Source organism: Amphiura filiformis, chromosome 3 (genome assembly GCF_039555335.1).
Source record: "Amphiura filiformis chromosome 3, Afil_fr2py, whole genome shotgun sequence".
In the NCBI taxonomy this organism is placed as follows: domain Eukaryota; kingdom Metazoa; phylum Echinodermata; class Ophiuroidea; order Amphilepidida; family Amphiuridae; genus Amphiura; species Amphiura filiformis.
The window spans coordinates 26247232-26272470 of NC_092630.1; the positions used below are offsets into that span (position 1 = coordinate 26247232).

General features: G+C 35.4%; 1 protein-coding gene across 1 annotated transcript; it reads right to left on the bottom strand.

Moving 5' to 3' along the window:
• Positions 1 to 20280: 20280 nt before the first annotated feature.
• On the bottom strand, positions 20281 to 20882 carry LOC140147153 (uncharacterized). Its single transcript, XM_072168934.1, has 2 exons — positions 20660 to 20882; positions 20281 to 20544 (listed from the first exon to the last, which is right to left on the bottom strand). The coding sequence occupies exons 1-2, from the start codon at positions 20849 to 20851 to the stop codon at positions 20281 to 20283; spliced, it is 456 nt and encodes a 151-aa protein (XP_072025035.1). The 5' UTR covers positions 20852 to 20882.
• Positions 20883 to 25239: the final 4357 nt, after the last annotated feature.

A 25239-nucleotide genomic window follows, 5' to 3' on the forward strand; every position in this document is an offset into this window, starting at 1 on the left:
GGAGAAGATGGACTGGGTGTATTCATTTAATAATAATAACAATATGGAAGTGAAACCAAACATTGGCAATTGACAAGATTTCATAACAGAAGAGAATTTCACAGACACTTATTTTCAAATTGAAACTAAAATGGAAAGTATGACAAGTTTGTATTGTGATATATTTAGCAAGTTCATTTGGAAATGTTGATAGTAGTTCAGAGTGGGCATTCCCCCAGAAAATACAATGCTTTGGTTCTAGTTTGCCAACAAAAACACTTCCTTGTTTTTAGATGGAGGGCCAATTCCTGCCTTCCTGAACACAGATCTTGCCCATAAATAATAAATTTTCGCATGTTTTCTGAAGTCAATACAAACCAACTTCTGTTTGAATATATTTGATTTATGGTAGTTAATTTTTGACATGATATGAAAGACTACTGAGATCTGATATCATTTTAAATCAACTTCTTGAAAAGAATGGACCAGCTGGCAAGCAAATATTGTCAAAGGATCACTAGGATCCACAACATGTTCATCTATCAGGGCACAGTTCTTTAACCCCAATACATTTGTACATTCATTGAATGACCTTAGAAAATTTGGGTACAAAAACTCATACTCTGCAACTTGAGGTCAAATTTTGCACCATGAGTGTTTAATTGAGGTTATTAAACTATGCCATTGGGATGAGGCCATTGTGGTCCATAGTGGATGTTTTGTTCATTTGGTTCACAGGGCCAGTGAGAGACTAGAAATTTCACAATTTGGAATGAAATCAATGATTAATTTTTCTGCAAAAAGTTTATATCAATAGTTCAATACAATTATTTATATTCTATGGTCATCAACAGTTCAAATTCACCCACAATAAGAGAATTAAACCACAGATATTGAAACACAATATCTGTGATTAACCCCAACAAAGATCCCATGTAATTGTTGGAATCAATTTTTGATTCTCAAAAACCACAAGCATTCCGTGTGATTATATCTGCATGATGAGAACTTGAGAAGCAACACATTTTTTTAAACATTTTGATTGCACATTTGTCAAAATTCCCTTCATGTTTTGTACCAGAGAAGTTATCTTATCCTACCCAGAATTCTTTGCAACATGATACATCATCACCTCATTTCATCAAATAACACTGTTTTTATTCTGAGATTAGACTGGCTAAACATGGGTCGATAGTCAAGAAAAACATATTTTGCAAGATCTGGACATCCTCTGTTCATTATTAAGGTAGGCATACATTGTGTCACTATTGATCGACCCATGTTGCAGTAGATAGCATATCCATACAGAAAAAATGAAATGGGAGAAATCAGAAATGCATTATGGGAAGTGCAAGATATCTTCTCTGGACATGTACACTTACATGAGAATCTGCCATTATGTTCACATGTCAGCTAAAAGCATCTCAAAAGAACATATTGATTCTCTCATATAAATCTAGCAGAATCTTAAAGAATATACTCTTGGATTCTTGCCAAATTCTCAACTTACAAAACACTGATCTTCTAAAACCGAGAATCCCTGAATCAATTCTCACAAAGATTCTCCAAGACAAATGTGTGTGCATCAAATTGGATTCTCTTTAACACATAGGCACGATAATAGGGGAACCCCACAAAAAGTACATCAATTGAAGTAATCTAATTTTGTAGCAAACTCTCCCTTTCAAATCAAATCATGATTCACAACAAACACTGTATGCCAACCAAAACCAATGAGATAATGCAAAAGCAATGGCCAAACCAGATGTTTGTCACTTTGCACATTAGTGTTAACCCCATAAGGAATATTTTCTTTCAAAAAATGGTGACAAAATGGGTAAGAAACAAGATGAAAGCATCTTTTGCTTCAAGTAGTGGTGTTTGAGTGAGGAGTATGTAACTCTTGAGTGATATGTTCAATTTATGGCGAGACATAATGTCGACTTGGTATTGAAAAGAAAAACACATTTTGATTTTGTTTCTTTGACTAGTATCAGTGGTTTGTTTGTATAGCCTAAGACCTAATATCTGACGTGATACATTATAAATACATATGCTAGAATGTTACCAAAACTTTTTTTCATCAGCTTCAACACTGATGCTAAAAATAAAATGTAGACAAAAAGTGTGATGAACAATAATGGATCCAAAAGTTACTAGTTTGCACAAAAAACAAACAAAACAAAAACAAAAAAGATGGTTTTCTTATTACTAGGTGATGTGGGCCTCAATGGCTTTCTCTTCAAGTTGCATCTGGTTGGTACAAAGATTCCAAGTCATGAATAAATCATCTTGTGAAATGTTATAATCATCTCCGGCAAAGCCAAATTGGCATGACGATCCTGAGTGGAGCCTCAATCACTGCATTTAAAGATTGCCAACAGGTTTCTAATAAATACCGAGAGGAATTTGAAAACCAAAAAAGCAAGTTGTTTCCAATTTTATCCACCTGCAAAAAGTAAGAAGACAGCCAGACAGTACAAAAGTGCAAAGTATAAAACAGACAAAGCTTCATGATTATCTTTGCAAATTATCCCCAAACAGTACCAATTTCAACTACTGTATCTAGGGCCTACATCATATATACATGCTGCTATTTTCACCTGCATTGTTAGTTTTTTAAATTTTGCCATTTTGGGAAATTGCAAAAAGTTCATTTTTACCAAATTTATGATAAGTATAAATGAAACTCTATAATTTAAAATACGGTTTCACTGGCGTTATTATTAATACATTAAAGCCCTCGCAATAACAACAGTCCATTCAGTACCCAATTTTGTTTGTAACGTCCCTAGTTGGATGAGAAAACCATGCACAACGGATTCATCACTAGATTAAAACGAGAGATGAAAATGTCACTGGTGATATCCGAGACTCGAATAAGGATTGGAAACCAAACGGCATAATAAATAAATACTCACTCATAAATACTAAATTAACTATACAGCTTCTGCACACAGAGTAACCGCTTCACAATTTGTTAAAATCCAGTCCAATGTGGTTCCACTATGTGCCCACGTTATTCAAGGTTAAGTTTTCTACGTGCGGCGGAAGTGGATGCGGTAAATTGTTTTCTTGCTCAATTATTACTCCAGTAATGAAGCAAACTTGATGTAAACCATTTCTTATTTGATTTATTTTCACATGACAAACAATTTACAAAATGTACCTCATCCACTTCCAGAGGGCACTGCAACATAACCTTCATAGCGAGAAAAAGGTGATATCCACACAGGACATGCAAAAGGCCATGCCCTATTTAATCCAGTGGCGTACGCAAAACAGGGGCCAGGGGGTCCACAACCCCACTTTTGTCAGTCAGTCGGGGAAATTGCACCCATGTAAGTGGGTGAAAGTTTGGGGTTACCGAGACCTGTGGTGGTCCCCCACTTTTAAAACCAGTGGATGCCACTGCTTTTGTCTGTAAGTCGGTGGAGTGGAATGTTTATGCCATTTCCTATCCACCCAATTTGGCTTCAGTTGTGGAATCACAATTAGTTTAATAGAGGAATTAGGACCATGCAGCTCGAATCCCCACCCATCCATCCTCATTTGTGAAATCCTGCCCAAGTTTCTGCCGGTGGTAGGTGTTGGCAATCCAGATCCGACATTGTGGGTGTTTTTCCATGGTCATATCCTATTTTCACCTAGGAATAAGTTTTTAATCTGCATTTGGGCAATCTGAATCACTATGTACTACTAGTACTACTATTATTCTGGACTGTGCAACACCACCCTAGTAAATAAAATCACAGTCAACCATTAGCTTACAGTGCATATTGATTTTCATGCGAATGGCACTCCAAGATGGCCCTGTTGTAACAGAAAATTATAAGCGAAAGTGTATTCAAAAAGAATTATTCAACGCATCCACTTCTTTCTGATAAAAGTTCAATAAACTGGCATTATATAAATATTTTTGAAATACCTGCCAGGTAATTGTCAAACCGCACCGTCAAAAACGTAATGTATTTTGCTTATTGAATTCAATCTGATGCCGTTGCAAAGACAGACATGTATTGATTATATTTTCCAAGATATGTGTATGTATGTGATGATAAATAGCTGGCATCAGATGCAGAATCAAGTCCTACATGTAGACCGACAGTTGTGTCAAAAGGCAAAAAGATGGATGTGCATGAAAAATTTAGTGCCTGCCATCAAAGTTGCCTTGGAAAAAATGTACAGTTGTATTACTATATTTTTTAAATTTAAAATACATTTCTTTGAATTGACAAGCTTGTTTGCTCAGACTTTTCTTCTCTTTCATAATTTATTCAGGTGATCAAGTGTTCGTTTCCGCCAGGTTAGTGATGCATGTTTTAAAAAGTCAACCGTTAAAAAATGTGCCACCTTTATTCATTTTAAGAGTATGCACATGTATACACTATGGGCCATTGGGTCAAAATATCTCGGGAAGTTCATTCTTGCATCTCCATCTAGGGACTACATGAATCTGATATCAAAATGTAGATATGACAGCATTCAAGCTTTGACTTGCGTTTGGCGGACACACCTGTGAAAAAAGTATTTAGGGGTGAAAATAATAAAAATTCTTGATTGTTTATATGTTTCCAAGGGTAAAATATCATCTAGTATCAGATTTTGGCACTTAAAACTCCCTATCTTTTATCAATTTCAAGAAAAATTCAATTTTATGTCCGATTTTGGCCGAAAATAGCCGTTTTGGGGTGACAAAAATTTTGACTTGCAGATTTCCTGTGAGTGTATGAACATGAAAACTATCAAATAGTGCCTAATTTTCTATGCTAATTGTGTAACAAGGGTACAATTGTGATATTAAAAGCATTGAATGGGATCCACATATTTCTTTATTTTTGTAACAGGGGTACAAACTTGAGGGTTCGGGTGACAATTGATTTAGAAAAAAATACAATATTCGCATCATTTTTTATTTGAAAAGGCCATATCTCCACAATGGTATGAGCTATAGGGATACTTTAAGTGTTTGTTTGCTCAGTATTTCAATAGCTAAATGGTGATATAACAAACAAGTAAGTTAGATATACAGAAAAGAAAATAACTTGCAAAATGCTACCCCCACCCCTAAGGATTTTGAGGGCGTGAAAAAAGTCACGGTTTTTGCAAAAAAAATAAGTCCTTCAAAACTGGGAGGTTTGAGGCTAAACAAAAGACATGTTGCCCTTACCAATGCCTCCCTCTAGAGCAACATGTTTTTTGTTTAGCCCTTAGTATCCCCATTTTGAAGGACTTATTTTTTTTTTGCACCAATTTTTGCTCGAATTTGAAGATTTCGGGCAGAAATATGCCTGTACAGTGCTATGGGGAAAATTTTCAAGTTGAATTTTATGCATTTTTTATGTCAGATTCAGTTTCTACACAAAATTTCACCCTAGAAAATGTTCCTTTAAGTAGGATATCTTTCACTTTAAGTTCTCACCATTCTGTCCACCAAACGTAAGTCAAAGCTTGAACGCTGTCATATTGTAAAGCTTGTCACAATTTTTCTTGTTCCTACGTGTACAAGTGGAACATTAGCGAGAAATTCACACCTAAACAAAATTTATACTAAACAAGAATTCCCTTTAAAAAGACAGTGTTGTTCGCATGTGTAGGCTTTGAAAGACAGTGTTTTTAGGCACAAAATTACATATAATTGATTAAATTTTCTCATTTTGATCATGGAATTGTAAAATTGCTCTAAAATAAGGTAGTATTTTTATCAAAGACAAATTTGAGTAAAAATCTATGTATCTGTTACTCTATTTAATATTGTGATTAACATTAGTATGGTGCCACAGTCATGCAAAATCAGACAACCTTATGATTTGATATCAATGACTTGTTATTTTAATCAATGAAAATTAATCTGGAAAACCCACACAATTCATTCACAGGTCTGCATGTTGACATGTCCAATTCTATTAAATATAGGCCTACCTTCACAGTTCACTGGACTTATTTCTATTCAGTATTATATTACTTCCCACAGACATATTGATTATGTGTAGTTTCTATAGATTTATTTTTCTTCAGTAAATTTTTAAGCAAGTATTTTCCCCATTTAACCAACAGTAAAAATATGATATGACATTGTTGTTGCCACACCTGTCTTTAGTAAGTAAATGTTTAAGTAAAATTGTACCATGGATAATGTGCTTTAAAAATGCTCTGATCATAAATACTATCGATACCAGCACTGATAGTGATACCTTACATGTACAAAATGTACTATACTACAATACAAAGCTGCCGAAACATAATCATTTCCAAAAGAGGGCACTATTTAGATTACCTATAACATTATACTAGGCTAAATAATAAATTGTAAAATAATGACAAATATATTAATTACCGGTAATTAATTAATTAATATAAATCAATTTTACTGATGCGATAGGTGAATAACTCTTTCTCATTTCAAAGTTTGTTGACACTTATTTTACCTGCAACATACACAAAAATATAACAATGCACTTGCTATTAAACCATACATCACCACTTTGATATGTTGACTTAGTGACAAAACTTTATGTGTTGGTGTACAAATATCAAAACCCAACTGAATTAGTCAACACCTTTGTAACATTCTGTTACTTTGAAACTGCATTATTTAAAAGTTGAGATAACGGTTCATAAAACTAAACACTTCTTCCATTAAGTAAATAAATGACTCACAAACGAAATATCAAATAGAAACACTGCATAGGATTGCACATGTGTGTGAATTAGTACACATTTTACTATTGTGTGTACTCTGAACTTTGACAGTCGTAAATGAATTTAGCGTGGGACGCTCTTGTCATATCGAATATATATTTACTTTAAGATAAATGAATTATATGAATAGGGTCATCTTTCTACCCACATATTAAATTGATTCAATAAGTCTGGATGCCAAGTTATTAAAACATTATATCAACTTAATGATAACTTTTGTATTATGTAGGGTATTTTATTGCGATAACATCTTCAAAAAATAGAGTAGCCGTGGCAACAAAATAGATATCAAAAACAAACCAACTTATTATTTTTTTTTTTTTTTGGAATAGACCAATTTCAACCAATACGACCCATATATGAGTGAATTCAATGAAAAGTCTGAATGAATTTTTCACACCTAATCTTGCTCAGCATCTCTACACAGCCAAACACAAACCTATTCACAAACTGAACTACAACTTCATTATATACAGAGATCCGATTTAAAACAGACCTCGGGTCAAATGATAGGGACTCAAATAGTATTTGACTTGAAAAAGAATATACTGTTGGAATTTTAGTAGGTCTAATGTAAGTAGTGAAAAAAAAAACCCTGCTGAAATCTCCATCTACGATCTTCAACCTCTTCAACTACAAAAACAGCCTTGATAATAACCTTCATAATGAATAGGGCTCCCCAGCAATTTTGAGCCAACTAACTATCCAACCTTTTGCTTGAGGTGTGCCATATTTTGCACACAAAACCCTCAATATCCCCTGCGTGTCATCTCAGATTACCAGTACGGTTCAGTCACAAAAGTGCGCCTCTATTCATGACTGGATCGCTTCCCACGTGGGCCTTCCAATGAAATGCACCCCAGGCTACAAACAACAAACTTCTCCACAATTGCTTTGAGAAAAATCACCCAGCAAGGTGCTATTGTGATCTGAAGATGAGGGTCATAGTCAAGATTTTTCACCTTGGTTTACCTTTATGCTATCCAAGAGGAAGAACAAATAGCATTGCCATACCTTCAGTATAATAGAGTGCTATAAGGCTTTTAAAAATCTTTTAAAAAACTTTTAAAAATCTGTACACATGGTACTTGCCACAATTTAGTGTTTGATTTACAGTTACAAACCAAGAAATTCACAATTTATTTTCAGGGAAGGGGATCCATGAGACTATTGCAGAGGAACCCCTTTTGAAATGTTATTTATGGAGTGGACGACTTCTGCAATCGTAGGTAGATCCTATCGCCGTCAAACATTAGGACAGACTACATCTTTCAAATGCACACAAACTCAATTGAGAGAAGTGAATGCCTCTTTAACAACAAAACGAGAGGAAAACAACAACCTGTTTTCAATTATCTTGGCCGCAAAATGGACAATGGACCTGTGCCAGATATCGGAGGGAAAACGAAAAACGATTAAATGGTGTTGAAGCAGTTTGTAATTTATTGGCCTAGATATTTATAAAATATTTGAAAGGATTCTCTACCCGAATAGGAGCATGTACAATGCCATTCTTTATCCTGGTGTCATGACATGAGATATTAGACATTAGAACAAAAGCTTGCTACAACAGGTCTATTTGATCAAAAGCCCCTTTGACCAATTTACATGCAACATTTCAACACCAACTTTTTCTGGTGACCAGTACATGTTCTGAAAAAAGATATCCTGCATTGAATCTGAGCACTATCAAAGGGCCGACTCAAAGACACTTTGTCGGCAGAGTGCAACACTATTGTAAGTGCAGCAGAATGCAATAGCTGCCATTTGCAACATTTCAATTTGTGTATTTACTTTTAACCAATAACACTAGAAAAAACACCCAACTACATGTAAAGGTGATGTCTTGGGGTTAGCTTAGTGGCCATTAAGACAGTATACAGAACATCAACACTTTACAATGAGCATGATGAGGGGATTGTGTTGCAAACAATAGGTGTTTTACAAAAGGCAGCTATTACCTTCTACTGCACTTTCGATAGTGTTGCACTCTGCTGATAACTTGGCCCTCCTGATGGATTGGTGTTCAGTCACTGCTTTGACACATCTGACAATTACACAACATCATTAACCAAAGCCAGTTACTGAACCCTATTCTAGCAAAGCAACTTTGGGGTTGACCTAAAGAGTTCATTAAAATGGAATAAAAGTGTGAAAGAAAGTCATTAACTGTACCAAAATTGTGTTGAGATACAAATTAGTTTCCCTTGAGAACAAAATGTATAATAATTGGCATTGATCTGGTAATTCAATGTCTGTTCTTTTTAAAATAGCATTTTTTAAGGCCTTCTCATTTTGTTTTGTCATGTTTTGTTTTTTAATAATGGTTGATGAACCCTCTCAACAATGTACAGACCTGTGGGAAATTCCCTTGATGTGATTTTAGAGCAATGGGTCATCAAGTCATGCTCTTTCAATTGTGTTTGGAAAACAATGGCCTCTACTGCAATAAATCAATCACAGAAATAGAATTTGTATTTATTGATGCATTCAGATTTATGACAAAAAGGAAAGCTTTGGGACCAGGATTTGTACTCATGCATAACACAAAAGCCTACAGCAGTTCAGAAAGTCATGTTCATGCTCTGTGGAACTTATTTTGGATCTAAAAACAACTCTGCAATAAATAGGATATTAATGCTTTTGTTTACTGGTGCTACCGTGCTTGTATTTACAACGTTTACAGGCAATCAGTGATCATTCATGTAAGAACTTTGCACAAACAAACAAATAAATAAATAACTTGGATGGAAACACACACAGCTGATTTCATTGAATCAAGCACAAAGGTAATGGGGAAAACCAAACTATACTTTCTATTTGAAACATGTTTACATTAATGTTAAAGTTTAAAGGCCATAACATTTTCCCAAATTCAAGGCCATAACATTTTCCCAAAGAGCAGAATCAAAAGACGGAAGCAATGTAACATGAAAGCAAACTATTAGCGTCTAAACTCACTAATCTTGGCAGGAAAGTTTACTCATTATTCATGCTAGCTATTTAGTGTCAATACTGTAAAAACTCAATAGTTAGCATATGTGTTTACTTTCGAGTGCTTTTGAAAACATGCAATTGTACCAAAGTTCCGCGCTTTACCAACTGTAAATGGGGTTGAGACACAAATTTGCATGTGTTACAAACACTCTTGTGGATGGGGCACTTCATGTCTGCATGTTTTAATTTAAAAGCGGTCAATTAAGTAAGCATGCACATATATGCTAACTTAATAGTTTTTATGGTATATAAATGAAATGTTGCAATCCGTTTATGTTGAAAAATTCCCTTTAAACATTAATTTATTTCCAGACAAACTCCCTGAACCTAAAGCCACCCATTGTGGTCAGCATGGTCGGACCAGACTGTTATCTCACAATGCTTCATACTCATCAATGACAGCCATGCATTTAAGATTCAAAAGTGTGTCTCAGCCAGCTTTTGATTATTTTCTTTAGCTCCCCATAACCTACAGATACACTATCGCTTCACAATTCATCCAACTCCATACCCACATAATGGAAAATTTTCATCACCTCCAGGACTAAGTGTCTAAAAATCCAGATCACCAATTGCTGAGAAGACCAAGATAAACTTCAAAAATCTCTCTTTTTGTGATGATAAGAAACAATTGGGTGTTAACAACAGACAGGCCAACATCTCAAAACAAGACTGGGTGACATTGAGAAAACATCCAGTTATCTCCGCAACTCAAATCGCCTCTGGTGGAAACCAGATAAATAGACAGGAGGAAAAGGTGCATCATATCGGATGAAAAAAACGGTCTGTGTGGTATAGGGGGACGGAATACGATGACAAGTGCATTCATTGCCGTGTCTTTTCATTGTCATCACCTTAAAGTTCAATAGCACTGGGGAATGAGAGGGAAATTAGATGGGAATGAGAGGGAAATTAGTTTTAAATGTTATTAAAAAAGCCGACTTAAGTATATCGAGCATGGTTCATAAAATGATCGTGACATGAGGAGGGGGATGTATAATGGATGCCTGATGGTGACTCAATTCCTACATTTATATTAAAGTGGAGAATTTGGTAAAATGCACAAAGGGTCTATGTTTTCTAAGGAGGCATTTTTGTTGTTGTTTAATGTCAAACTAAAATTTCACAAATTGTGAAAACAACAACTACTAGCACAATTTGCTGTTTTTGTTGCAGGAAAATAACTTGAATAACTTGATCAGATATCAATTTTCTTACAATTATATTATAATCCATTAAAACAGAACTGTGATGAGCCCTGAAGATCCATGACAAAGGTGTTAAACATTGTAATTGTCAAATTAAAAAAAAATCTATACTAATAAAATGACATGCCTTAGACCAAAATTTCCAAGAAAATTGGACCCCTTCTTATACCTGAGGCCCCAATTTTTTTTGCCAAATTTAGGACAATTTTGTAAAATCTTTACAAATTTCAATTTCTTTTTGGAATTTGGGCTCCAGTTAGGAGAAATTAGGTATTTTTTTTTGGTTTTTTTTTTTTTAAATTTATTTGACCTAGAAAAGGGGGCTATTGTTATGCCTGAAAATGAGACCCATATTTGTGGCATTTCCTCTGCATATTAATTATTAGCTCAGGTGTTCATTAGCCTACATGTATCACTGATCATTGCCAATGTCTTGCTTTGTTGCTTTCACAGGATACACATTTCAGATACTCACCATTTCCTAACTGAATACCTTGCCCAACATTGAAGTTCAATTATAAGTCCAGACTGTTGTACATGTTGTTACCTGCCTTTAACATCTGATGAACTTTGTCATCATATTTCATCCAATTTGACCACATGGAGTAATCAATACTATTACTGCTATAGATAGTAATCCTCACACAGAACAGAATTTCACGTTCAACAATGTAGCTTTCAAACTTCCTGATCATAACAAGTTAAATACTCCACTCAAAGAATTTAATCCATAACATTCAAAAGAAATTCATGCTCAGCATCTGTTGAAGTTGTTGCATTAATTAAGCTATCACATTCAAATTGACCACTGCTTAAAATCAGAAATTTGTAGTGATATAACTAATATAATCCTCACTATTAATAGAGTCCCACGTTTCAGTTCTGAATCCAACACTACAGCCAGAAAACAAGATTTCTGATAAAATGGTAACTGATCTGAAGTACACCAGCCAAGCCTGAAGCATTTCTACTGGACTTGATGATGGCCTTGCTGGACATAAATTAACACCTTGATCAGTGTTGTTTTATGTGGAAGCTTGTTCTAAAACCCCATTAAGATATTTTCCCATGTCTTTTAATTTCACAACTCAAGAAAGGCGTCAAATTTGGCAACTTTGTTTAACTTTGATTTTTAACATGATAAAAGATTCTGCAGTAAACCACTGAATTTGCATAAATTACAGGCAGCTCTCAATTGTGACTTTAAAAAAATCACAACAGAAAAAAATTACTACAAAAAATAAATATTTTTCCCTCCACTATATTGTGACCTTAAGCTGACCTAGTCTGGTCAATGTAGTGTGGCCTTGACCATGGGATGAAGTATTGAATAAATTAAGCAAATATGCAAACATAGGCTTAATTACTTGCAATTTGCTAATTGATAGCACATGGTGACACATCATGGCCGGCCACATAATGATGAAAGTGTGAAGGTATGTGCTGATTAAGAGCAATTCTTACTAATTGTTTACAACATGCTGATATGGATCAGTTTCAAACTGGCTTTTATGGTAATATCATGCTAGCTACTAATATTAGTTACTACCGAAGCTTTTGTGTTCTCATGTGGAAAGAATTTTGTGTCCTCTCCTTTTTTTCATAGAGATTTTTTCTTTGTTTAGGTCTATAGTAAATGTATTATGATCTATAATATCATTTACAACTATTAGTTCCATATTCCAAAAAACATCTACCTAATCATAATCTAAATTTTTAGGTCTTTTATGAAATTTTATGTAAAGGCCTATATCTTCAATATGAAAGGTCAAAATTTCAATTGATGGCGCCGGTCCGGGCGCCGGTCAGCTTTTCTTTAGGCTGCAATCACATAGAAGTATACTGTATACGGTATTCGCTATACGCTCATTCAATCAGGCTGAGTTCACATTGGAGTATACTATGTACATACACATCAACACGTCAAGTACATATCATTAGATTCAAAATGTTTTACTTTGAGGACTTTTAAATGTCAAAAATATCAATTTTTAATAATTTGCAATAAAATTTGTATTCAGAATACAATTTGGTATTTCTGATGTGCTCTCAGATCCTACAAAAATACTCTGCAAACATCGCTACCCAAGCCCTTATTATTAAGCATGTTAAGTGTCTATATATTGAAGGGGCAGCCCCATATCATTTAGTCTGAATAAAAATGAATGAAGCATTTTAGGAAATGTCAATATTAAATCAATACAAATGGCAAATAATTGCTTTATGTTGGTGCATGGAAGAAAGAGATAGATAATAGAAGCTCAATATTTAATTGACAAATATCCCAAAGATTAAACATGTCTTGTTGTATAAACTTGCTGATGTAAATAATATGGCAGTTACATTCAGGCTGTTTGAAATTTAAATTTTTGCATTTGGTCATTGAAATAAAATTACTGATGCATGGTTTTGAAAATAGGAAACATAGTGCTTCCTAGTGCAATGTGCTTCAGAATGATGAATAATAAAGCACTGTACAAAATTTCCAATATATCGGTGTTCAATTTTAGTGAAAAAGAGTAAAAAGCTTCAAAAAAGCTTGAAGATGGGCTCCCAATTTTCACAAGCAGGTGAAATGAATCCCACCACCCAGGCTGCTCAACAAATAAACAAAAAAGGAAATTGAGAATCTCTATGAATAAACCATCCATAGGTACCATGGCCGATATTTTACGGGGGGAACTAGTTGTTAACAAAGTCAAGCAATAAGTGAGATGAAGAAGACCCTACATGTACTCTGAGATGGCCAAAAATAACCTTGTTTAGCCCAAGGGAAAACTGGTATACATGGAAACCCAAGAAGGCATATTCATTTTGTGAATTCCATCACTAGTGTAGAGTTACCCGTCTTTTCTCTGAACTCTATGCGAGGATGAGGCAGACATGGGCATGAGGTAATGTACTATATTTAAAGGCTTGTAAAGAGACGATTTGAATGTGAAAGTATGGTTTGATCGAGAGAGTGTTCGTGTTGAATACTAGTACTGGTGAATTTTGATTCAGTGAGATCAGTCTGAACACAGATGGGCATGTCATATGACAGAGAAAGTGGTTGCAATTTCAATGACAATGTTATTACGGTATTATGAAAATGGCCCGGAAAATTTTGATTTTCCTTTTTCCTAATATTTTTCTTTTGAAAAATTCTTCAGTACCCTACAGTATTATAGTGCTTGCATAAAAGCTGATAATGTCAACGTCATTAGTGATATAAATAATTAATTATAAATGAAAAAAAATTTCAACAAAAAGTTTTATTCTGTTACCACCCTTGAAAAAATATAAAAAACACTTTGTAACTGTCTAGATTCAATTGACTACCCTAAATATATTATGCCAAGCCCCGCAATGACAATATGCACCAAATATGTGAACCGACAATTAGTTAATGATTTCCTAAACTTGTCAACAAATTAAAAGTACAATTAGCAACATATAAAATAACTGTGACACAATAACTCTTACCTTCTATTCCAAAACTATGGGCCAAGGTTAGTTTACAATAATAGTCCAATTATATCCAAATGAATGAAAATGAAATAAAATCAGCATAAAATCCTGTACATGTATAAAATCCAACAGAATCAATGATTCTTTAGAGGTGAGAGGTCAGTCAGGCTAGCAGATCAGTCAACGATGCGATGTGTGTGTATTCAACCAAACTCTTCACTTCAATGATCGAAGGTCTCAAGTCCACACACATGTATGCATATTATATTAAACAAACATTGCTAAATAGCATACAATTAACCCAGCCGGTTGAATCCGATGATTGAACTTACCTGTGCAAGCCGCTCTACCTTGATGTAAATTCCCAAATTTTAACAAAATATCCAGTATTGTCACAATAGGAGTATCAGTAACATGGAATGTAGTGTTATCTACACACAAGTATTGTGTGTGTGTGTGTGAGAATAATATCAAGTGTTTGTGATGTGGGTTGGTGGAAAAAAAATCTCCCAATGCAGCAGGCTGGTTATTATTATCACCACCACAGTGTTGCCAGTTTGTTTCATGCAATGAGTCATCATGATACAGCTGAACTTCATCCCCATCATGCAATGCCTCATCCTCCTCCTGATCATGCTGATGCAGGCAGGGGTTTATCAATAATTCAATGAATATTGGGGCATGAAAGATGAGCAATAGATATCACCAATGAAGATTAGTCATGGAATATTAAGCATGGAAGAATTGCAACTATGAGAAAGCCTATTACCAAAAATAAGCTGGATTATTTTAATGAGTAAAACTGATTTTTAGTAAAATATTTTTATAAAGGTACTATCATTTTGTTTTATTTTGATACTTGGAAATGTGTGTATAAAAATAAAAAGAAGATTTAGAAGGATTCAGTTTCCCTCCTCCATCCATCCATCCATTCAATTGGGCAACTCAACTGACAGGGCCAATTGCACCCCATGCAATGGCTTCCCCACGCTGAGAGAGGGTTTAGACTTTACCCAAGTCTGCCTCCGCATTATTCAATGAGTTACCTTACAGTTAGATCAGGTTCAATTATTTACACATTTATGGCCTTGAGGCTGTATGTGACAATGGTGAAGGCTATGTTTGTTTCACCGCAGGATTTGAACAATGCAAATTTAAATTTGTACGAGAGAGAGAGTCTGTGTTTGTGTCTCGGAACAATTGTAAATTTGTGCAATTTAAAAACAACCGGGTCCTTCAAAGAGGTACTTTTTTATTTGAAGCTTGTCAAGCCTCTTGTTCAAGGAAATACATTGCCATTTAGACCTATTCTAATACTATCAGAGGTGGTAATCAATATTTTTGCGCGGTATTTTTGAATTTTGATACACCATTGGACATTTTCTGGGTAACAAATTCATTTTGCCCAATTTACAAATTTTGTTTATCCTTGTCAACCATAAATGTAGTCCTTTTGAAATGGTTATTGCCAGATGCCATTACCACTTTGGCTTTAAATCGTAGTACATGGAGAAACTTTGTAGTCGCCTGCTTCGCAGCCGAATTAAACGAATGAATGAATGAATACAGTAGAGGAGATGCGACTGGGAGAGAGAGAGAATGAAAGCTAAGAGATCTAGAGAGGGGAGAGACATAGCAAATTGTGCTTTCACAACAGATGCATATAAATTTGCACAAAGTTCATACATCAGGGATGTAAGTAGGCCTGAAGAAAAAAATCCTACAAATCTGGAAAAAATCTGGAAAAAGCGTGTGAATTTGGGATAAAAAGCTCCAAAATGGGCTGACAATAAATAAAAGTGCGGAAATTTGGAAAGAAAAAAAATCCTGAATGTAGGATTAATCCTACAAACTTACATCCCTGATACATGCAAAACCCAAACTAATAAATAATTACAAATATCTGACAATACCTGTTCTATAGCACATAACTAAACACAAAGACAGAATATCATAAATCTGGATTTCTACCATGAATTTCCTACCACTGAACTCATTCCAACACTCTTTTCCCCCTCTCTCTTTGCTTTATGTAAGTTACAAAAGAAACCGTTTACCAACATCATCAGCTTTCAAGATTTCCCTAGCTGATAGCATTATGACACACATTGGTCTTGATCAGGTCCAATGTTAACTAAAGCACCCTACAGCTGAGGCAAACTCGCTCGCTGGCACGGCTGGCTCGTTAGTGCAAGCACCTGTGTTTTATATGCAAATGAGATTCGCCTGAAGTACTCTCTCACTTTTTTAAGGACACAAGCCCGCCCGCCCGCCCGCATTATACCAGTGATTTCAATGGGCAATTAAGTCTAATGTTGACACAGGTTTTCAATTTAGATTTCAACTTGGTTAGTTGATTTGCCTTTTAGCCTCATTTGTGCACTTTTTACAAGAGAAAATGGTAGCTTAAATTTGGCGGATTTTTTGAAATGTTATTCAGCTAAATTGATTATTATAGATGTTGGTTCACAAACAATAAAGCTTTTATTTTTGAACTTCCCAATTATCAAGAATGACAACTAAATCAAAAGCATGGTTTATAAACCTGTTACAATGTTAGTGGCAATTTCATTTTGTTTAATGATATTACCTCAACACTTTATTTTTTTAAATGATCACAAAATTAAGCCAATGTAACTTTAATATAACAGATAGGAACGGTATCTTTAATAAAGTCTAAGGTCCACTTTTTGTCTGGGCTTAATCCATGATGGCAGTTAGTGTTGGACCATGTTCAAAGTTGTGAGCTGACACTGTGCCAACTTTGTACGTGGGCAACCCCTGATACAGATAATTTGAAAATAACATGGCTTGAGTCAATCAATGAAATGATGTCATATCAGGAATGACTTAAAAGATTAAAAACATAATGTTGATCTAAAGGATTGAGATGTCTCAATGTTGTGTGTGGAATTCAAACATGAATACCGGAACCTAGACGTAATATTTGTATTGTTTTGACTTTTGAAGGAAGTATTTAAGGTGTATCTATCAAACAATAATACTGTCTTTTGTGTTTTCTTAATGTATGGCTTTTAACAAACTTCCCGCTAATCAGGGTTAATGATTTTTTTGATTTATAAAATTTTTTTTTTTTAAATCTGATTTTTTTTAATTTACATCCAATTTTTTTTTTTTTAATTCCAAGAACTGCTATACCCCAAAATTAATTCAAAAGAGACCAGTGGAATGCTAGATGAATGCGCAATACTATCAGGTATTTATAAAAATTCAAAACATGTTTTTACATGTGAAAATTTCAAAGAAAAAATTTGGCAAAAATCATGGGGGAAACCTGTTGAATTCTGCACCTTGAAGATGAATTTTTAGCAATAGATTACGTGACATCATAGAGGTATTTTAATTGTATCCAAAAGTTGTGGAAACATCAGGAATGAAGTAAAACAGTCAATTTAAGAAAGAAATTAACTTACATTGATCAAAAATGGTAAAAAATGAAAAAAAGTTGATTTAAATCAGTGATTTGAAAATCAAGTGATTTAAACCCTCTTTCTCACATGTACTGCACCAAAACGTCATTAATCTCACACACCTACATGATCCCAGTCCATCAGAAACATACACAACCACAACTATTGAACACACCCATACTTACACACTCTCTCATAAATAACGATGCTAGCATGCATTAAATCGCACTCTGCGGAATAATTAGACGAAGCAGGGGAGACAGCTAAACAAATGAGTTGCACTATCCATCAAATCTTGATGTACATGATATGATAGTGATCATGGTGATGAGAAACTCACCTACTAATGTGTTATTTCAGTAAGAATTCCCACTGGCTAATGCTTACATTATGTTCTTTATAATTGTATACTGTTATTTTAGTGATTTCTAAATTGTCCAAGCTTTAAAGTTAATGCTTCTTAAGAGCAAAAGTCAGTAAATATAAAACACACAATGGCCAACGGTGGAAAATGACTTTTTCTTATATTTTGCCCAACAGTAGTCAATGGACCAGCAACAAAGTAGGTGATAAACATTTTCTGATTCACACTTGGTTTCCATGGCAACAGGCAAATTCAATATTTAGGCCCTTTTAGGCACATTTTAAGATTTTAAAGGTCAAAATATCAAGATTTTGAGACATCTGTAGCACATGAACGAAATTTTTAGAATTTTTATTTTTACATGGGGTATTAGCATTATGTCTCAACTTCATGATAGTATCAAAAAAAATAACCAGGTGTCTAGAGTTGGGATGTACCATTAATTTTAGAAAGGGGTGTTTTTCAATTTATCAGGATTGTGAATTAAGTGCCAACTTGAGCAGCTCATTATATATGAAGTAACGCTTTGATTGATCTAAAATTATAGATTCAGGTAAAAGGGACCTTGATAGTTAAATGAAATAAGAAATCAGCTTGGGACCTGCATCCTCTTTGACAGGGTGTTGCCAGATACTTTGATATTTTTGTGAAAATTCATGATATATAAGATACACTATTAAGATACAATACTTATACCGATCATCACAATTGAACATATAACAACACATCTTTATGTAAATATTGTCAGAATGCAACAAATCATACACTAAAATCTCATCTGTGGGCTCAAGTGTTGCCAGTTCCCCTGATTTTTTTTCAAAGTTTGTATTATTCCGATTTTACCATCTGAATTTTTGCATTGAAAATAATACAGGCTAAATAACCCGGCAATGCAGCAGTTACTGAAGTTACATGTCAATTAAACATGTTGCCATTACCCAATTCAGGTTCTTTCATTCAGGGATTTCCATTCTACATAGGTCTAAACAAAGGAGATAGCGTCAAAGTATTAGCATCAATATGTTTGAGGGAATGATCAGTTTTGGTTAAACCACTGTCTACTTCTCATTTTGTGTTGTTAGTATTTATACAGACGTTCCTGAAGCATAGACAGATTGACATACTCTTGTTCCTTATTTAAAGCATTGACACTGCTTTGAAAATATGGTAACCTTCTCAATATATGGAGCCTGTCTCCTCTTTGTCTTAACATCGGTGGTATCAATTTGAAATGATTGGCAGATATCCTTCAATTGTTGCAAAGGTTTGATAATGTGCCCTCATTAGCAAAATGGCAAATGTCTATGTTTTGAAACATCACTGAGTGTTGCAAGCATAATGTTGTTGTGACCATACTTTGAAGGGAATCAATATGAAATTCTTCCTCTGTAACGTTTATATCATTGTCTGTAAGCTCTGATGCTTCACTTGTACACTTCGCTCTTCTCCTGGCTGCTTCTCTTAAGTAGAAACTGCTAACCTGTTGACATGTCAGGTATTATTGGACAGAAAAAAGGTTCTGACCAGCTGCATCCCGTGCCTTTCTCATGCTCGTAGCAACTTCCTTTGTTTCTAGCTTTTTGCCAGTTTCTTCCCCTGTTTGAAACTTTTCTCTCAAGTAGTTTGTCTGTCCAATTGTAAACCTACCTGATGTTTTCACAACTTTCAATACCCAACCCATGGGTAGTATTACTCTATGCTCAGCTGTGGAAGTGCTTTCTGGTTTTCTTTGGGGTGCTGTATCAACTCTTGTGGTAAGCTTTGTTGCATACATTGTACATGCTTTGTCCATTAAGGTTTCATTCTCAGCTGTATAACTATGTTTGCCTATCTTCAGGTGAGTATCTAGTTGCTGACGAGTTGAAGAACTCTTAATACAAGCATCTTCAGGGCAGCAAAATAGGTCTTCATCACTGTCCTGTTGTCCTACAGATGTTTGTTTTGCTGGCTCCTTCCTTGGGGGTGAATTCTGTAGTGTTTTCTGGATTTGAAACATTTGTAAGTTTCCCTATGCTTGGTGTGTTCTGTTCCCATGGAATTAACCTTCCTGGACCGATGTTGTAAGCCCTCCACACTCTTAACCCTGCTTCAGAGAAGGCAAAATTGTTGAGAAGACTTATCTTCTCATTGGAAAGCTTTTGGCTTAGCCTTAGGTTCTTACATACTCCGGTAAGTCCACCTCTATTGCTTCAATCGCCGACTTCATTTCTAAAGCGTCTTCCACATTGTGGCCTTCATTTATGTGAATCCTTATGTGAGCTTTCAGGGAAGCTGCCCTGCGATCACAGGGGCCTTTGCCTCCTTGGGGATCGGAGAAGTCCATCCTTCTTATTTGTACACCCGCTGATTCTGCCACCTTCTGCATGCCAAGAATTGTTTCAGCAGAATGATAACAACCGGCATTTTCTTGCCTCTAATAGATGGATTCCAATCCAGGCATTGTTTTTTTTTTTTGGTTGCTGTTTCAACAACACCATTTATTATTGCAGTGACAGTCAGTATTACTATCCTGTTGCGAGTTTTCCCACAATGTGAACTACTGTAAGTCCCTCCAACTGCTGATTGCAGCGACGCCATATTGCCACTGAAATGTGCCAAGATAGCCCCCTCTTTCCAAACCAATCTGACTGGCTTTCCCGGTATTTCCTAGGAAAAAACTTCATTGCCCAGTCCTGTGTTATCAATAAGCTTTTTTCATCTAATACATTCAAAATATCCATCCTGCATTTTTCTTGGTTCACACTTCGTAGCTGATGTGCCTTCCACAGTTGAATATATTATAATGCCTTGGCAATGACATATTCCATCTCAGATTTATTTATTAAAGTAGGCCTATTTCAACTCAATACAACATATCAAATGATCGAAATAGAATAAACCCAAAATGTATACATGTGATGTTATTTTAATGAGAGGACCTCTGTCAATATCACAATCACTGTGACCAATGAAGCCTCTTGATACATTCCCGGGGTTACGTTCCTGTAGCCAAAGTCGCTAAACCAGATCCAAGACTGTGTTCATTGAGCTATAGAAAGCCATAGCCATTATGAAGTATGGATGGCCAACACATGCATAAATTTATCACCTGATTACATGATATAGTGGGGCTTCCATCATTCAAGTATCTGTTTGCTTGTTTGTTTGTTTTGAACATTTAAAAAATGGAATGCTCTGGATATTGCATATCATTTGTATTACAGTGTACAGAATGAATTCATAATTGTGGAATAGCTATGAATGTGATGACAATACAATAAAAATTTATTACTCTACCATAAATTTATAAGAAATTTTAAGTATAATTTCACTGGTAGAAAAACAATAAGTATAGAAAAAGCATGACTTAAGGCACACAATCAAAGCTTTTATTTTTCATATTGTATACATTGAGGTTATGGCAGGGCCTACTTTTAAATATAATTATATATAATATAGAAACACTTGATTTAAAAAAAACTTTTTTTTTAGTGTTTCCAAATTTCAATATTAATCTTTAGGCTCAAAATAGGTATGCCTTCAGTGAAAGGATCAAACATAGCTTTAAAAATTCAGAAAAAATGCGTTTACCTGCGAAAATTAGTCTAAAAGATGTGTTTTCTTTTCTAGAAACACTGTGTAAAAAGTATCCGAGGTCCCAAAGTTGGACATATTAATTTTTAGGCTCAAAATAGGTATGCCTTCAGTGAAAGGATCAAACATAGCTTTAAAAATTCAGAAAAAATGCGTTCACACACAAAAATTAGTTTAAAAAATGCGGTTTTTTCTAGAAACACTGTGTAAAAAGTATCCAAGGTCCCAAAGTAATTTTGTCCTATATGACTTTCCAAAGGCTTAGTGCATCCATGGAGCAGGTATGAGTTTTGAGGATGTGTTATTTTATTGCAAATGGTAACTTAAAAGTATGCCTTTTTTCAGATGAATTTATTTTAGTAAAACACCCCTATTTGCAATAATGGTATCTGCCACAATGGAAGCTTCAATTACAATGATGATACACTTAAATGATAGATCAAACCTTGCCTTCCACTCTGGCAAAAGATAGGGTTTGGGTGTTGTATGGAATTTTGTACCCATGCATTTGACTTTTTGCCTTTTTCAACCAACTTTTTTAAAAGAATTTGCCCATATTCATTAAAAATAAGATATTTGGTCGTTGCCATGGTAACCAGCCACAAATGCCAAAATTATTATAATCATAGTTGCCCTTGACCAAAGTGTAACTCATTGGTAAACTTTAAAGAAATTGGATATTTTTTAATTTGGCCAGGTATTTTTCATTTTATTTGAAATTACTGGACTTTCTCTCTTAAGTTGCTACAATTTAAGCATTTTTATTGCTAGTCTATTTGTAATATTAAAAACAGGGAAAATATGACACAACATCCAATGGGGGAGTAACACAAAATATAAACAGGGTTAAAAACCTGGCGTCCGCTGGTCTCCACTATATTGAGAGCAGGTCTCCTATTTTACTCCTTGAAAAAGAAAAGTTTTGTCTTTTCGAAAATATATAAAATACAAAATATATAAACAGGGTTAAAACCCTGACGTTACGAAAAGACAAAACTTTTCTTTTTCAAGGAGTAAAATAGGAGACCTGCTCTCAATATAGTGGAGACCAGCGGACGTCTCAATGGTTTTTAACCCTGTTTATATATTTTACTCCCCCATTGGACGTTATGTCATATGTTCCCTGTTTTTAATTTTATCCATTGCTAGTGTGACACTGTTGTATCCTTTTGGATCCATCCTTTGGTTCCCTGCTGGTCAATTGGAACAGATTTTGCCTGTTTTTATAGTATTGTAATAGATAAATCAGATTTTTTTTTAAATTGCTCAACATCTGGTTTTTTTTGGTGGTGATATGTATGTTGGAGAAAAATGAGCTCTAATAGAATGAGACATGTAGGCTGCCCCCTGCCTACTGATGGCTCTGAAAAGAGCTGTTCACTGAAGACTATCCCTTGTCAACAGGGAACAAGCAGACCTTGCCTATCTGCTAATGTAAAAGGTTTGGTGGCTCTGAAAAGAGCCGTTTCACTCCTTATCAAGAGAGAACATGCGGACCTCGCCTATCTGCTCAATTTAAAGGTTTTGTGGCTCTGAAAAGAGCTGTTCACTGAAGACTGCCCCTTGTCAACAGAAAACAAACAGACCTTGCCTACCTGCTAATGCAACTGCAGAGAGTTTGCAACAAAGTAGATTGCCTATCCCACAATATGTCTTTGACATAATTGTCTTCGACACTAAATCACATGAATATTCGAATCCACCTGTGCAATGTCTCCATTACATTTCTATTGTACCACTATTAGGTAACTGCTGGAGCAAGCAAACCAATAAAATGCCAATATAGGTAGAGTAATGTCATTATGTGTACCAACAGATAAGGTGCTCTAAACAAGACCCATGTCAATATTAACCATATTGACAGTGTCAAGGCAAATATGGGTAAACTGAGTTAACTCCTTATTCAAAGAAACAAGTGGGTCCTTATTTTGTTGCTAACACCAGGGTACTTTTAAGTGGTTCAAGGAGGATGTTGACTTTTCAGATTTAGGAATGTTTCTTCCAAGCCTAGGAAAGGAAGGAAAAGTGCCGCATTTCTCATTAAAGCGCACAGCTCATTTAGGAGGAATTTGAGCCATATGCCAAGTTAAATTACACAAATACTGCTCCTCGTCAGTGTTTGAAATGAATCACACTCAGAGTCGGAGCTACTGATATTGAAATGAAAATCTTATATATTGAAGACACAAGACCAGGTGTTCATAACACACTCCTATTGGAATACACTATGGAATCCTGAGACGAATATGTTGGTATATTCGTCTCAGATGGAATCCAACAGAACCAGAGAGTGTCATGGCCATGAATTGCTGTCATCTGTCTCACCAGCAGTTCTTGCTGGTCTGTTCATGTTTGGTATGTAATACCCATTGAATACACTAGCAAATGCAGTGGGAATTAAAGACTCGCAAGTGATCAAACACCACTGATGTGCAGGAATTAAAGACTCGCAAGTGATCAAATACCACAAAGCGATTGTAAAATCGCTACTGTGTCACGTCTCAAGTTGAGAGTAACACCATGTTGGATTTTCTGTGGCAGATTCGAATCAGTGCGCTTACGCGGTTGCGTCGCCAACACATGGACAAATGGCCCTCCTACGTGTGTACAAAATCTTAAATTTTCTGGGTGAAAATGATGCCGTAATGTCAAACTAATGTCAAAATCGGAATCCTTGTGCTCGATATACCCGAAAAAGTGTCTTTGTACATGATTATAGGTGCTCTGGTTCAAAACTTAATTTTACAAACTGGCGGTAATGACCATTTTGGATTTTGGCCTCTAGCAAAAAAATGCCTGGATTTTTGTGAGGGACATGGGGGCTAATTATTTTCTAAATAGTTCATAGAAGTCAAATCAATCGTCAAACCTTACTAGCCAGAGAGTGGTCTCGAAATTGAGGTTTTTGACCTAACTACAAGATAAAATTTACATTCTTGGAATTTGAAGAATATGTTTTTGCAGCTGAATGTTTACATCATTCTGCAGCAAAAATGCATACTGTACCAGACATCAGCTGCATCAATGGCATAGTCTCCAGCCAGCAATAGCTTTTAACCTTAATTAACCTCAAGAGTCAAAGCCACACATTTAACTTGAGCTAAAAATAAAGATGTACTTAGCTTGTCCTAATGCACAAATCAATTGTAGTCCCGGCCCCCCAGGGGCCGGGGATAGCGGGGACCTACCCGGGGATGTAATTTTGGAAACTGTTACAAACATGTACAGTCCCGGCTTAGTCCCCGCAGGGCGGGGCACTATTTCTGTGTACATCCCGGGGTACATCCCCGGCCGAGTCCTCGCCCCTAGCCCCGAGCACCATGTTCGAAGTCCCCGCATACTCCCCGGCCCTAAGGGGCCGGGACAGGCTCTAAATCTTGTGATTGCGTCAAGCAAGAACATCATCAACTTGCCGATGGCCATAGTTCTTCGCACCGCATTATATTGCGTCTATCGTTGATGATCAAAATATTTTTAACACTACTTAAATTGTTTGTATAGAAATGATAGAACCAGCGCTCAAATGACGGATAAA